Source organism: Nerophis ophidion, linkage group LG26 (genome assembly GCF_033978795.1).
Source record: "Nerophis ophidion isolate RoL-2023_Sa linkage group LG26, RoL_Noph_v1.0, whole genome shotgun sequence".
Classification (NCBI taxonomy): domain Eukaryota; kingdom Metazoa; phylum Chordata; class Actinopteri; order Syngnathiformes; family Syngnathidae; genus Nerophis; species Nerophis ophidion.
Window position 1 is genome coordinate 111585 of NC_084636.1, and position 15502 is coordinate 127086.

Consider the following 15502-nt stretch of genomic DNA (forward strand, 5'->3'; position numbering starts at 1 on the left):
TTTGTGAGTGTGACTTCAGTTTATTTGGCTTGAAATCACTTCATGACTAACACTGAAACTAAATGCCAGAAACAATATGAAAAAAAAGTATTTGTTTCATACCAGACAATATGTTAAAGAGATGTGGTTTGCGGATTTAAAATAAAAAAGCAAACCACCAACATCCATCCCTACAATTAACAATCTTTGATGACATCACTCTGTGGGCGGGGCCTCCTGAGGTTCTCTGTTCACTGAAACACAAAATTATGATTTGATTTTAGCGTCACATAAAAGGGACAAGCGGTAGGAAATGGATGGGATGGATAAACACAATCTGAGGTGTGTGTTCTTGTATTTCGAGCCTTCTTGAGACACGAAGAAGGAAAAGTATCTTCCATATGAGGAGGTGTGAAGAAGTGATGACATAAATGAAGGTCCCAATAATAACATTGCATCTAACAGACAATGTCTCATTTGTGGTGACATCATCAACATGAGGCTGCTCCCAAAAAGGAGGCATTTTTCACATTGATTGTGTCGCTTTAAAAAGTGCCCCCCTCTGGTCAACATATGAAACAACAAGTGAGTGTAAAAATTTGAAGTGCTCCCCTTCTGGCCAAAATTAATAAAAATAATAAAAATGTATATAGAGACATACCGTAATAACTAAGTAAATAATGAAGATTAAAAATCAATTACCGTATTTCCTTGAATTGCCGCCGGGGCGCTAATTATTTTAAAACCTCATAAATTTACCAAAGGCATGCGGTAAATTTAGGCCTGTGCTTAAAAATTTGAGTGTGATGTAAGGATACCATCAGGAAAAGCAAATTTAATAAAAAAAAAACGTTATGGTTTTACCTTTACTTATAAATGAAGTCCATGCGCAGCTCCTTCTGATCAAAAGCATTGATAACTTGTTTATAGAAGTCTTCCTTATCTTTCTTCAGTTTTAAAAGTCTCTCTGTCTCAATGGAGATCTTCCTTTATTACCTCCTGCTTTGATTGAAAGTCCAGTTTAGAAAACTGTTTTATTTTAGATATGTAATCCTCCATGTTAAAAGTGCAAGCGAGAGGAAAAAATAAACAATTGCTGCTTGTTGTCACTTCTTCTGCAGCCGAGTAGTTGCAAGAAGGATCACTAGCGCCCTCTACCACCAGGAGGCGGGAGTCATTTAATGACTCATATTTCACACACGCAGCTACGTTATATTAATAAAACATAGCTGCTTACTGTACTTTTTAGCATATTCAATAGCTTGGACCTTAAATCCTACTGAATAGCTCTTAATCTTCTTCCCTTTATGCGATTTCAAATGATTGAAATCAGCCTCCTCCATTTTGAAAATGATGACAGGTGAAGTGTCACTCGTGACGTGACGAGTTTGACCCGGTGGAAATTCTAGTCATATGTTAATTATTTGGCGAAACGAGTTTGACCTGGCAGTAATTCTAGGCAGGCGCATACTATATACCCGGCGGCAATTCAAGGAAATACGGTATTAAACAAATAAAAAAATAATAATAACTAAAATATTAACTTTGTCATATTTGCATAGTATTCATATATAATTAGTGTTGTAAATACACATATTTATATATCTAGAAAGGCTGCTCCTAAAGAGGGAGGCATTTTTCCCAGCTCTCAAGAAGGTGACAAATACAAGAATGTGTGTGTGTGTGTGTGTGTGTGTGTGTGTGTGTGTACCTTCCTCCCGCGCCTTCATGCGGGCCACAAAGTTGAAGCTCTTGTTCCTGCGATAGTTCTCGTAGGGATCATCCAGGGACACGCCCACTCCCTTATACTGGTCCCACTTGTCCCGAATGTCGCCCCCTTTGATGGGGTCCTGGATGCCCTGCTCTTTGGCGCCCAGACCCCCTGATCCGCTCCAGCCTGGGGCAAAAAAAAAGAAAAAAAAAAGCCCACGGGTCAACGCCAGGCGACCACGGCGTGCAGGTGGTCTCATCTTACCCATCTTCATGAGCAGCTGATGGCCTTTGTTCTCCTCGCCCAGGCGGGAGTCTGGCGGCACTTTGGTGGGGGTGCCGCCCGCTGCCGAGGTGGAGCTGGGACAGATGGTTACTATGGTTACTATTTACATTAAGTGTCCAAAGTGTGACCATCAGCTAATTTCTTGACAGCATGTTTCAACAAATATTACAAGAAAAACTTTTTTTTTTTTTAAAGGCGAGAAACAGGTAAAATGTAGCAATATTGCTGACACTGATAACACAAGTAGTTTATTTATTACTGACATTGCTCAGAAATTAATGCAACTTTTTATCGACGAATAGATCTGAAGTTGATCTCGAGATTTAAGCGTTAAAAGTAAAAGAAATGTACAATACAGGACAAAAGTTTGGACACATCTTCTCATTCAATCTTTATTACCATGACTATTTACATTGTAGATAGTCACATCAAAACTATGAATGAACACATGTGGAGTTTAATAAGTGAAAACATGTTTTGCATTCTAGTTTCTTCAAAATAGCCACCCTTTGCTCTGATTACTGCTTTGCACACTCTTGGCATTCTCTCCATGAGCTTCAAGAGGTAGTCACCTCAAACAGTTTTTACTTGACAGGTGTCATAGTTTTGATGTGACAATCTACAATGTAAATAGTCATGAAAATAAAGAAAATGATTGACCTTTTTATAGCTCCAATTAATTCACATCAAATATTACACTTTGAACATTTTTTGGGGGAAAAATATTGCATATTTTGTGTTTTTCCTGTTAAAAAGAGGGTTTTGACAAAAAAAGGGCATAAAAAACAAAAAATGTAAACTTTGTCAATTGATAGTTCTGAAGTTGATGTAAAGATATTTAAGACTTGAAAGTAAAACCAAAAAATTTGAATTTGAACATTTTTCGGGGGGAAAATATTGCATATTTTGTGTTTTTCCTGTTAAAAAAAGAGGGTTTTGACAAAAAAAGGGCATAAAAAACAAAAAATGTAAACTTTATGTCCACTAATAGTTCTGAATTTGATGTAAAAATATTTAAGACTTGAAAGTAAGACCAAAAAATTAGAATATGAACATATTTCAAGGGGAAAATAATGCATATTTTGTGTTTTTCCTGTTAAAAAAGGAGGGTTTTGACCCCAAAAAAAAAGAGGGCTTAAAAATTAAAAAATATAAACTTTATGTCAATTGATAGTTCTGAAGTCGATGCAAAGATATTTAAGACTTGAAAGTAAGACCAAAAAATTTGAATTTTAACATTTTTCAGGGGGAAAATATTGCATATTTTGTGTTTTTCCTGTTAAGAAAAGAGGGTTTTGACAAAAAAAAGGGCATAAAAAACAAAAAATGTAAACTTTATGTCAACTGATAGTTCTGAAGTCGATGTAAAGATATTTAAGACTTAAAAGTAAGACCAAAAAATTAGAATATGAACATTTTTCAGGGGGAAAATATTGCATATTTTGTGTTTTTCCTGTTAAGAAAAGAGGGTTTTGACAAATAAAAAGGGCATAAAAAACAAAAAATGTAAACTTTATGTCCACTAATAGTTCTGAATTCGATGTAAAAATATTTAAGACTTGAAAGTAAGACCAAAAATTTTGTATATGACACAGTTTTAACTCATTTGGGTCGCCGGGACTTTAGCATTGAGGGGAGCTCTAAATAATTCACGATAAATACTTTATGGGTTTTAAAAATAAATACTATCAAGATGCTTTGTCGCATGCTTTCATTTTTCAGTCTGCAGCCCAGTAGTAGAAGCAGTTCAGACACCCTTGGGGGGGAGACTCACGGGGGGGAGGCGCTGCGGGACTTGTGGCCGTGACGTCTCCTAGTGGGCGAGCGTGAACGCGACCTGGAGCGAGAGCGACTCCTCGAAGACCTGGACCGACTCCTGGACCTGGAGGAGAGGCAGGTGTCAGGGCACAGCCTTAAAGATACACACACACACACACGCACACACACACACTGACCTGGATCGCGAGTACGAGCGTGAGCGACTGCGGGACTGCGAGCGACTGCGGGACCGCGACCTGGACCTGGACTTGGAAGAGCGCGAGCTGGAGTGGGAGGAGGACCTGCCTCGGCTGCCCGAGCGGCTCCTGGAGCGACTGGCGCCTAGCCCACTGAAGAATGGAGGGGAGAAGCGTGACGTCGCGGTGAGGCCGTGTACTTCCTGCTGGGACAGGAAGTCCAAACTCACCTGTTGCGAGCCTCTTGGCCTTTTTTCCTGCGCGCCCTCATCTTGGCCCGGAAGAACTCGTAAAGGCCGTTCTGCTCCCACCCTTCGCTGCGGGACCAGAAGCGTCACACGTGTCACTTTGGGTGCCGCCCGCACTGCGTCCCAGGTGGCACGTACCTGTTGCGGGGCCGGTTGTGGGACGGCGGGCTGTAGAAGGCTTCCACGGCGGCGAGCAGGCGGTCGCTGGGAGGCATGGGCGGCGGCAGGCGGATGTCTTTAGGTTCCAGAGCCTTGTAGTCTGTGTCCTCCAGCTGAACACAGGAGACAAACCGTTCACTCGCACTTCTCAGTCTCCTGCGGTTCTGGTCCCAAGTCCACTCACTTTGACCAGCGGCGCCATCAGACCCGCCGGAAGGTCAAAATAGGGAACGTTGGGCACGAGGCTTGGGTCGTCCGGGATGGCCGGCTGCCGGTGGCGTACGTGCGGCGAGTGGCCGTTGAAGCCGTGGGGCGGCGGCCCGAACTCCGGGTGCTGGGCGCCCCCCCAGGGCGGGTGATCACCCCCCATGGCGGCGGGAGGGAGTCTCTGGTTTGCGTGGTGGGGCGGGGGCGGGCCCGGCATGTCTGGGAAGGAAACCATGATGAGGATGACAACGCAGACCAGTCAAGTGACCTCTCACCTCTGGGGAAGTCTCCTTGGGCGTAGTCGAAGCGGTGTGGCGTGTACGGCGGCCGGTCGTAGTGATGCCTGGGCGGGAAGTCGTCCTGCAAGAAGCGCGACGGGAAGCGCCCGAAGGAGTGCGGCGGCGGCGGCGGCGGCTGGTCGAAGGGAGGCGGCTGCTGGTGGGGGGGGAAGGGACCCCTGAAGTGAGGCGGCCTCTGTGAAAAAAATATCATCAATATTATTAATAATTTGATGAAGAAATTCCTGAAGGAATTGCGTGTGAATGCGACAATGCTGAAGGTGAACTTCAAAACGATTAATTAGTAGGGGTGTAACGGTACAGGTATTTTATCGAACCGTTTCGGTACGGGGTTTCCGGTTCGGTGCGGAGGTCTACCCAACGAGTTTTCACACGGACATATTAAGTAGCGTACTGCACGTTGTGGAAACAATACTCAAAATGCCGGACATTTGAGGCATTTAAGAAACTCCGCCCTGACAGCCCCGCAAAAGAGGACATGTCCGGTGAAAAGAGGACGTATGGTCAGTGGATGACCTAGCCCGGTGCTAACAGCGACTGGCTAGGTCCTGACCACACGTCCTCCCCCCACAGGACCCAACCCCCCTCCCCCGTGGATCCCCCCAAACGCCCCAAATATCCGGCACCTCGAGTTATGTACGTTCAGTGTTAAGAAGGTGAAATACAAAACACCAGCATTGGTGAAGGAGGGGGAGAGACAGAGAGAGCGCCTGCGTCTGCTTTTTATCCATAGATTTATCAAATTTAATTTTGGTGTCAAAAGTGTGCCCCGGAGGCCATTTGCAGCCCACAGCTAATGTTTTAAAGGCCAGCGGCACATTCTAAAGATACTATTAAAATAAACCAAAACATAACAAAAGTGAAATAAAAAAGCTTAAAGGTTAAATGTAATTTAGAAAAAGTTGTAATGTTGACTAATAAACAAAGCTGTTTTTTTTTCTTTCAAACTGTCATTGCTCAAAACATAAACAAATGTAAAGTATATGTAGTATATGTAGAAGATATTTATATTATTTATACATTATATATATATATATTATTTATTATTGTCTATTGTGAGCGAACTGTGGTGCTGAATTTCCCCCAGGGATCAATAAAGAACTTTCTATTCTATTCTATTCTATAATATTGAATCAAAATCAATGTTATTATGAATTATTGATCTATCCAAGGTTTCCATTACTTCACATCAAATATTCCACTAAGAAAAATATTTTTGGTGGAGGATTTTGCAAATTTGGTAAATAAATAACCAAAAATTGTATATTTTGTTTTTTTCTTACTGTACCGAAAATGAACCGAACCGTGACCTCTGAACCGAGGTACGCACCGAACCAAAATGTTTGTGTACTGTTACACCCCTACTAATTATTGAAGGAGAGAACACAATTCCTGAACAAGTTGAACAGTTTGAAGTTAGAACCCTTTGAATCGAATAAAAAATGTGGGAGTTGTGGAACTTTGAAGAATTTCCCATTCTTTTCAATGGGAATTTCATGGAAATTTGGGAATAAAAAAAATGCTAAATACTTTGAATGTTGTGAATGAGTAGAAATGGTTGGTGTTGGAATTCTTCAAATCGGTCGAGAAATGGTGAAGTAGCAACATTTTGAATTGAGAAATAGGATTAAAGAATTCCTGGAATTTCAGGAATACCAGGAATTTTTCCAGTTTAGTCCTGATGAAGAGGAATGATTGGACGGTGGAACGGTTGAAAAATGTGGGAGGAGTAGTCGACAGAAAAAAGGGTGAAAAAAAGGATTTGAAAAAAACGAGAATTCTGGAATTCCTGGAATTTTTTAAATTTGGAAACATGGTAATTTGAATGTCCAGGATGGTGGAATGTGTTGAAACGGTTGAAAAATGTGGAAATGGTGGAAGTTAGAAAAATGGCCAATTCATTTTGAATGGGAAAAATGTCCCGGAAAATCTGAAATTCTGGCAATTTTTGGGATTTGTGAAGACAAAGCCTGCGATTCCCGAATAGGCTGAACAGTTTGAAATTAGAACACTTTGAATAGATAAAAAATGTGGAGTTGTGGAACTTTGAAGAATGTCCCATTCTTTTCAATGGGAATTTCGTGGAAATTTGGGAATTAAAAAAAATATATTTTGAATGTTGTGAATGAGTAGAAATGGTTGGTGTTGGAATTCTTCAAAATCGGTTGAGAAATGTTGAAGTAGCAACATTTTTAATTGAGAAATAGTATTAAAGAATTCCTGGAGTTTCAGGAATACCAGGAATGTTTCCAGTTTTTTCCTGATGAAGAGGAATGATTGGACGGTGGAACGGTTGAAAAATGTGGGAGAAGTAGTCGACAGAAAAAAGGGTGAAAAAAAGGATTTGAAAAAAAAAAACGAGAATTCTGGGAATTCCTGGAATTTTTTTTTAACTTGGAAACATGGTAATTTGAATGTCCAGGATGGTGGAATGTGTTAAATCGGTTGAAAAATGTGAAAATGGTGGAAGTTAGAAAAATGGCCAATTCATTTTGAATGGGAAAAATGTCCCGGAAAATCTGAAATTCTGGAAATCTGGGAATTTTGGGGATTTGTGAAGACAAAGCCAGCGATTCCCGAATAGGCTGAACAGTTTGAAGTTGGAACACTTTGAATAGATAAAAAATGTGGGAGTTGTGGAACTTTGAAGAATGTCCCATTCTTTTCAATGGGAATTTCATGGAAATTTGGGAATTAAAAAAAATATATTTTGAATGTTGTGAATGAGTAGAAATGGTTGGTGTTGGAATTCTTCAAAATCGGTCGAGAAATGTTGAAGTAGCAACATTTTTAATTGAGAAATAGTATTGCAGAATTCCTGGAATTTCAGGAATACCAGGATTTTTTCCAGTTTTGTCCCGATGAAGCGGAATGATTGGACGGTGGAAGGGTTAATACTTCGAATGTTTTGAATGAGTTGAAATGGTTGGTGTTGAAATTCTTCAAATCGGTCGAGAAATGGTGAAGTAGCAACCTTTTGAATTGAGAAATAGTATTAAAGAATTCCTGGAATTTCAGGGATACCAGGAATTTTTCCAGTTTTGTCCTGATGAAGAGGAATGATTTGACGGTGGAAGGGTTGAACAATGTGGGAGGAGTAGTCGACAGAAAAACGGGTAAAAAAAAAAAGGATTTGAAAAAAACAAGAATTCTGGGAATTCCTAGAATTTTTTTGAACGTGGAAAAATGATAGTTTGAATGTCCAGGGTGAGTGGAATGTGTTGAATCGTTTGAAAAATGTAAAAATGGTGGAAGATAGAAAAATGGCCAATTCATTTTAAATGGGAAAAATGTCCCAGAAAATTGGAAATTCTGGGGAAATCTGGGAGTTTTTGGAATTTGTCCAGGGAAAGCCTGCAATTCCCGAATAGGCTGAACAGTTTGAACGTTTTGAATCGGATGAATAATGTGGAAGGTAGAGCGCGCCAGAATCTGCAGAATGATAATAATAATAATAATAAGAGGAATTTGATGAATGTTGGTGTAGAAAAGCATATGTGTGAATGTTGTGGAGCATTCACACAGTAATGGTGGATTGAGTGTAAATGTAAACATGCCTGCATGCGGGGGGGGAAAGGTGGCTCCCGCTGGCCCCACGGTGGCTGATCGGGCTGGTTCCCCCACGGAGGCGGCTGGTCGTACGAGTTCCAAGAAGGTGGACCCGGGTCAGGCCCGCTCCAGGGCCCCCCCTCTCTGGGCGGACCGCCGCTCCAGCTGCCCGGCTCCCTCTGATCGCTCCACATCCCTTCGTGGCTGTTCCAGGGCGGACACGGAGGGGGGGGCTGGTTGGGGTCGAAGGGTGGCTGGCGGAGGACAAAGCAAAGTGATCCGGCTGGTCGACGGAGATCAGGAGAGCACTTGGCGACGCCTTTTTTACCGGCTGGTTTGGGTTCCACGGGCCCATCTGCTGGGCGTCGTACCACGCAGGCTTGGGGGGCAGTGATGAGGGTATGCTGGGGTCCTGAGGTTTGGCTGGAGCTTCGTCAAAGTCTCCTGGAGACCGACCTGACCTGGGGGACTTGTCGTCTGCTGCGGAGCACAGGTATGACTAACAGGTGACACACATGATGACATCACAACAATGAAAGAAAGCGTCACCAGCTGGTGCGGTCACGGGCGGCGCCTTTTCGGGGTCAGTGGGCGGGGCCGGAGGTGGGGTGGGCTTCAGTGTCAGCGTCGTCACAAAGTCTTCGTGCTGGCTCTTCAGGGCTTGGATCTGCTGCTGGAAGGCCAGCTGGATGGGCTGCACCACGCTGGCGTGGTCCGTTATCAGCGAGGCCTGCGGGAGGGGCGTGGTCAAGCGTCAAAGGTGGAGGTGCGCCGGGGGAGGCGTGTGACGTCACCTGGTACTGGCCCAGGCCCAGCGCCGGGTTCTGGAGTTGCTGAATGGTCTCGTCGTCGAAGTAGCCGTTCTTCTCCCAAAGCTGCAACAACTGCGGACACAAGGCGAGAAGACGACGTGAAAACATGCCTTGATGTCAGCGGTCACGTGACCAGGAAGTAGCTGTGGTTTTACCCTGGTGATCTTTTGCTGCTTCTCCTCCTCCGCGGCCAGGAAGCTGGTGCAGTAGATCGGAACCACAACTTTCTGCAGAGCTGCCAGCAAATCCTTCTGCTGTTTGCGCTGGCTGAGGAAGCAGGACATCATTAATGTTATTTGGAGAAAGATGGGTATTACGAGAGCCCGCTCTCATGAAGAAGAACCTAATCGCCATTGCCGATTAATGCCGATCGCTGCATGTATTTTGAGTCCCCCGACAGACAGGCTCGCAGCTAATACCGTGACTCCGTACGCAGTGTGGAGCCCCTCCTCTCAGTTCAGAATAATAATCAACTCTACTGCATTTAAAAGTGGAGGAGGCTACACATGTTACACACCGAGTGAGCAAGCCATAAGCAGGAAGTAAGCACGCTAATAGCAAAGCTAGCTTGAAACAACTCCAAGAAATAAGTGCTGAGTAAAGTTTAGGAAGTGTAGATGGAAGTACAAATCCTGTTTCAATATGAGTTGGGAAATTGTGTTGGATGTAAATATAAACGGAATACAATGATTTGCAAACTCTTTTTTTGCAAATAATAATGAACTTAGAATTTCATGGCTGCAACACGTGCCAAAGTAGTTGGGAAAGGGCATGTTCACCACTGTGTTACATCACCTTTTCTTTTAACAACACAATAAACTTTTGGGAACTGAGGAAACCAATTTTTGAAGCTTTGAAAGTGGAATTCTTTACCATTCTTGCTTGATGAACAGCTTAAGTTGTTCAACAGTCCGGGGACTTGTCGTATTTTACGCTTCATAATGCGCCACACATTTTCCATGGGAGACAGGTCTGGCATGCAGGCAGGCCAGGAAAGTACCCGCACTCTTTTACTACGAAGCCACGCTGTTGTAACACGTGGCTTGGCATTGTTTTACTGAAATAAGCAGGGGCGTCCATGATAACCTTGCTTGGATGACAACATATGTTGCTCCAAAAGCTGTATGTACCTTTCAGCATTAATGGTGCCTTCACAGATGTGTAAGTTACCCATGCCTTGGGCACTAATGCACCCCCATACCATCACACATGCTGGCTTTTCAACTTTGCGCCCATAACAATCCGGATGGGTATTTTCCTCTTTGTTCCGGAGGACACCACGTCCACAGTTTCCAAATATAATTTGAAATGTGGACTTGTCAGACCACAGAACACTCTACCACTTTGCATCAGTCCATCTTAGATGAGCTCGGGCCCAGCCAAGCCAGCGGCGTTCCTGGGTGCTGTTGATAAATGGGTTTTGCTTTGCATAGAAGAGTTTTAACTTGCACTAACAGATGTAGCAATCAACTGTAGTTACTGACAGTGGTTTTATGAAGTGTTCCTGAGCCCATGTGGTGATATCCTTTACACACTGATGTCGGTTTTTGATGCAGTACCGCCTGAGGGATCAAAGGTCCTTAATATCATTGCTTACGTGCAGTGATTTCTCCAGATTCTCTGAACATTTTGATGATTTTATGGACCGTAGATGGTAAAATCCCTAAATTCCTTGCAATAGCTTGTTGAGAAATGTTCTAAAACTGTTTGACAATTTGCTTACAAAGTGGTGACCCTCGCCCCATCCTTGTTTGTGAATTACTTAGCATTTCATGGAAGCTACTTTTATACCCAATCACGGCACCCACCTGTTCCCAATTAGCCTGCACACCTGTGGGATGTTCCATATAAGTGTTTGATGAACATTCCTCAACTTTATCAGTATTTATTGCACCCTTTCCAAACTTCTTTGTCACGTGTTGCTGGCATCAAATTCTAATGTTAATGATTATTTGCAACAACAAAAAAATGTTTATCAGTTTGAACATCAAATATGTTGTCTTTGTAGCAGATTCAACTGAATATGGGTTGAAAAGGATTTGCAAATCATTGTATTCTGTTTATATTTACATCTAACACAATTTCCCAACTCATTTGGAAACAGGGTTTGTATGTTGGAGCAGAAAGTAAGCAAACAATACAAATAGATGAATAAGAGTTGGAGATGAAGTAATATAATAACCGGTGGTGACATGCAAGAGGGAGCGATCCATAAATTGATGGTGGGTAATATCACTACATGATCGATACTAAAATGATTAATCTATTTATATCAGTGTTTTTCAACGTTTTTTGAGCCAAGGCAAAAATTTTTCATAAAAAACATACGGAGGGACGCCACCAGCAGAAAGGGTTAAAAAATGAAACTCAACCAGGTTGTCGTGCCTTATTTTGAGTTGGTTGTTGATTCCTCTGTGTAGTGTTTTAGTTCCTGTCTCGCGCTGTTATTTTGGTGACCCTTCCTGTTTTGTTGGTGTTCTCCTGTCTGACTTTTGTTTTATATAGCCATCCCAGTGCTTCAGTGCCTTTTCGTAGCAAGACTTGCCTTTTGTAAATTTTTGGTTTAAGCGTTTACTACAAATCAACAAATGTAGATTTTTCTGTTTATTATTGTAAATGTCAAAACGGCACCAGTTTATTACAGTAAATAAAGTACTGTTTTCTTCATTTAGAGAAAAATACCGTAAAAAGCAGTCAATTTCACAATTTGACCATGGAATCTATTGCTCCTTTTAAATTGCACATTTTGATTGATAACTTGCTTTAAAATCATTGTTATTGGTATTGTTTTTTTATTTTTAAAAATGGTTTGAACGTTTGCTCATATATTTTGGCATAATTAGACAATATTTAAGTTAAAATAGTTTGCGATTGCATGGAGTTCATATATTGTTTTTCTCCCAAAATAGAAAGAATACATTTAGTAAGAAAAGTTACAGTACTTTTTGATACATATTTCCAGGCTTTTGAGGGCCAAATAAAATGAAGTGGCGGGCCACGTCTGCCCCCCAGGCCTTGGGTTTGACACCTGTGTGTTAAAATATGATGGTATCAGCAGCATAGACCCCTGATGGAAACATGCCTACTTGTATTCACTTTGGGTGTAAAGATACACAAAAATGTTGGTTCGGTACGTACCTCGGTTTAGAGGTCACGGTTCGGTTCATTTTCGGTACAGTAAGAAAACAACAAAATATACTTTTTTGGTTATTTATTTACAAAATTTGTAAACGATGGCATAACATACATATACACACACGGTCCATTGCCAGGGTTATTAATGTGGTCAACATATATAAAATAAAAATTAATAAGATAAGGCTCAGAATGGTTTCTTAACAAAACTTTTCTACATATTAAGTGCTTTTTTTGATTGATTGATTGATTGATACTTTTATTAATAGATTGCACGGTACAGTACATATTCCGTACAATTGACCACTGAATGCAAACACCCCAATAAGTTTTTCAACTTGTTTAAGTCGGGGTCCACGTTAAACAACATTAAACTGCCTCAAGTTGTTGCTCAGATTAAATAAAATGACAAAACTTTTCTTCTACATATAAAAAGTGCAACATTAAACAGTTTCAAGTCAACTCAGCCTCAGATTAACTTTTCTTTCCCCCCCAGCCTGGCTAACTTGGCAGTAAGGTGATATATGGGCTCAATAGTCTTCCACCATAGAAGTGGGTCAAAATCTAGTTTTCAATGCAATATGGACTTAAATCTGCTGCTATAAAATCATTTGTTATTGCTCTAGCCCTGCCTGACTCGCCGGAGAGAGGTTGCTTGAACGCGGTGGTGACGCTTCAAATGGGTCAGCATGTGTTATGAGAGTAGTGTATGTGTGTTAGTGGCCCTTTAATATCTTGACAGCATGTGGGGTGAGTGTGTGGGCGAGCAAGGTGAGGGAACGGTCGCATGAGTGCGGGGAGTGGCTAGTGTTTTGTTGGATTGGCTGTGTGCAAGACCTCAATAAAGCCATGATTTGCAACTAATTGCCGGACTCTCCATTTACCCTGGAGTCCGGAGCTGTGAAGACCCACTGCCGGTTAGAGTGAAGGGTGTTGCGACCGAGAATACATCAGCCCTGGAGGACTGTCTCTCCTGCGCTCCACGAATATGGTCTGGGAGCCGGAAGCAGGAAAGGTGCAACACATGTTTGACATGTTGTAAGAAGCAGCTGCTGAACAATGTTTGCAAACCTCCATCTTCCATTATTGTATCGCGCAGCCCAAGTGTTCCCAAGCGGGAGATCTTAACGAGGCAGGAAGGTCTTCCAGCTCTGGCTTTTGCATGTTGTCCTAGCCTGGTCACTGCTAGCATGTGTACTCGTTCGGTACACCTCCGAACCGAACCGTAAACCCCCGTACCGAAACGGTTCAATACAATTACACGTACCGTTACACCCCTAGTATTCACGTGGAGGGCGCCTACCAGTGATGGAGAACGTCGTTGGTCAAGTAGATGAGATGCAGGCGGAGCTCGAAGTGCACTCCTTCAGCCGTGATGCGGTTGCGAAGATGCGATGTCATCAGCTCACAGTGCTGCGGAGTCTTGGCGTTGTTGAACATCCAGTTCTTACCAGCCTGCCGGAAACATTGACGTTTGACTCAATCCTCGGTGGGCGTGGCTAACGTGTCGGCATCTTACAGAAATGGCGTCTTTAGTGCAGGTGTCGATAATGGGCTGCAGCAGGTTGTCGAACTCGGTGATGTCCAGCTGAGTGTCCAACACCAGCTTTTGGATCTGCTGCTCGGCGGCCGAGGCTATGGCGGCGCTGACTTGTTCCTGCGAGGAGGAGCAAGTTGTACGGTGCCCCAAAAGATGCCGCGTGGAATAGGCGGCGTACCTGTCTGAGCTTGTGCAGGTGCTGCTCCTGATGCTGCAGGTTCCATTGACTCTGCTGGATGATGTCATCCAAGGCGGGCGTGGAGGCGGAGGATTTAGGTTTGGGAGGCGGTGCCATCCTAGCCGTGGGCGGGGGAGGGATGTCCAGCATGTCGGAGGCGCCTGGGTTGTAGAGCTCTGCCAAAGACAGGAAGTAGGGACGTTGGCGATGCAGAGGAAGACGACAACGGCGGTCATGGTTCAAACACGAGGCATGTGTCATGTGTAGAGCTCGACCGATTATCGGCGCCGATATTTGGAATTGTATATAATACTTTTAGTATTTCAAAAAATAATTAGTAAATAGATAATAATAAGCACCAGCCTTTTTGCTCTGCATGAGAAAAATGAAATTTTTGCCGGAGCTTAATTGTTTTTAAATCATTTAAGAATTAAAAAATAATCGCATTGTCAATAATTTTCCCCAAATATATTTTGATATCCGACAGGACATTTGAGTTCTTCAGAGAATTCTTTTCCGGTTTGCTTTTTCTGCATCAAAAAAAAAATAATAATAAATAAAGTACTATCTAATCTAATCTAATCCTGCAGTGCCTGCCCTTTTTTTTTTGCCAGAAATCCTGTTTTTGTCCTTCTTTCCTGACGTTTTTTTTCCCAGTCCCGTTCGGTTTTATTTCGCTACCGCAGAGATCGAGTCGTTCGACAAGCCTCCGTGCGCAACAATGGGATCATTTGAAGAATAGCACAATCAAATAACGTGACATACGACGAAATAGCAGACTTATTATTTTGGAGTAAAGAAGAGCAGGCAGCAGCTCACACATTCCCGTACTTTCTGTAACACCCAGGAATAAATTATATCAGCCATCTTGAAAAATGCCCCAACTATAATCTACATGAAGGAGCCCAGAATTGTTTTTGTTTACATTTTTGCAACATTTCAGGGTTCCTCACGACAAAACCTTACAGTGTAATAAATCCATAAACTGCTCTAAAATTGTATAAAATTCAATACCGAATTTTTCGGACCATAGGGCGCACCAGATTGATTATAAGGCGAATAAAAGGGGTAATTTTATTAAGATTTTTTTTTTTAATACATTGAAAATACTTCCTTGTGGTCTACATAACATGTAAATGTGTTTTTTTGGTCAAAATGTTGCATAGAATATGTTTTACACATCATCTTCAAGTCGCTTTCTGACAGTCGCTTCGCTTTGTGGGCGGTCTTATTTACGTGCCTCCACTTCGACAGCGTCTTCTCCCCGTCATCTTTGTTGTAGCGGTGTGGATGGCAACAGCGGAGGATGCATGTCACAGATAAAGATAAAGATATAAAGAAGAAGCTTTTCGACTAAGGGGTCATCCCGGACTAAAATGGCGGACGCGTGCAAATTTTCAGGACTGATGCAGATCCCAAATACACATCAACAGGTACCAAAAGGT

The 15502-nt window shown here is 42.5% G+C and overlaps 1 protein-coding gene across 3 annotated transcripts in view; it reads right to left on the minus strand.

Annotated features, from left to right (window-relative positions):
• Positions 1-15502, minus strand: part of LOC133543973 (calcium homeostasis endoplasmic reticulum protein-like) — a 19535-nt gene continuing 4033 nt past the window's right edge. For 2 of the 3 annotated variants that reach the window (XM_061888933.1, XM_061888931.1), the window contains 17 exons: positions 14058-14233; positions 13859-13996; positions 13643-13794; positions 9360-9471; positions 9187-9276; positions 8942-9122; positions 8721-8872; positions 8401-8646; positions 4820-5018; positions 4522-4763; positions 4317-4450; positions 4161-4247; positions 3931-4083; positions 3750-3857; positions 1955-2049; positions 1691-1876; positions 1-233 (listed from right to left, as the gene is read on the minus strand). In XM_061888933.1, coding sequence (XP_061744917.1) covers positions 196-233; positions 1691-1876; positions 1955-2049; positions 3750-3857; positions 3931-4083; positions 4161-4247; positions 4317-4450; positions 4522-4763; positions 4820-5018; positions 8401-8646; positions 8721-8872; positions 8942-9122; positions 9187-9276; positions 9360-9471; positions 13643-13794; positions 13859-13996; positions 14058-14233 — 2489 coding nt within the window. In that variant the 3' untranslated portion in view covers positions 1-195. The remainder of the gene's footprint in view (positions 234-1690; positions 1877-1954; positions 2050-3749; positions 3858-3930; positions 4084-4160; positions 4248-4316; positions 4451-4521; positions 4764-4819; positions 5019-8400; positions 8647-8720; positions 8873-8941; positions 9123-9186; positions 9277-9359; positions 9472-13642; positions 13795-13858; positions 13997-14057; positions 14234-15502) is intronic. The other variant, XM_061888932.1, reaches the window with a different exon arrangement.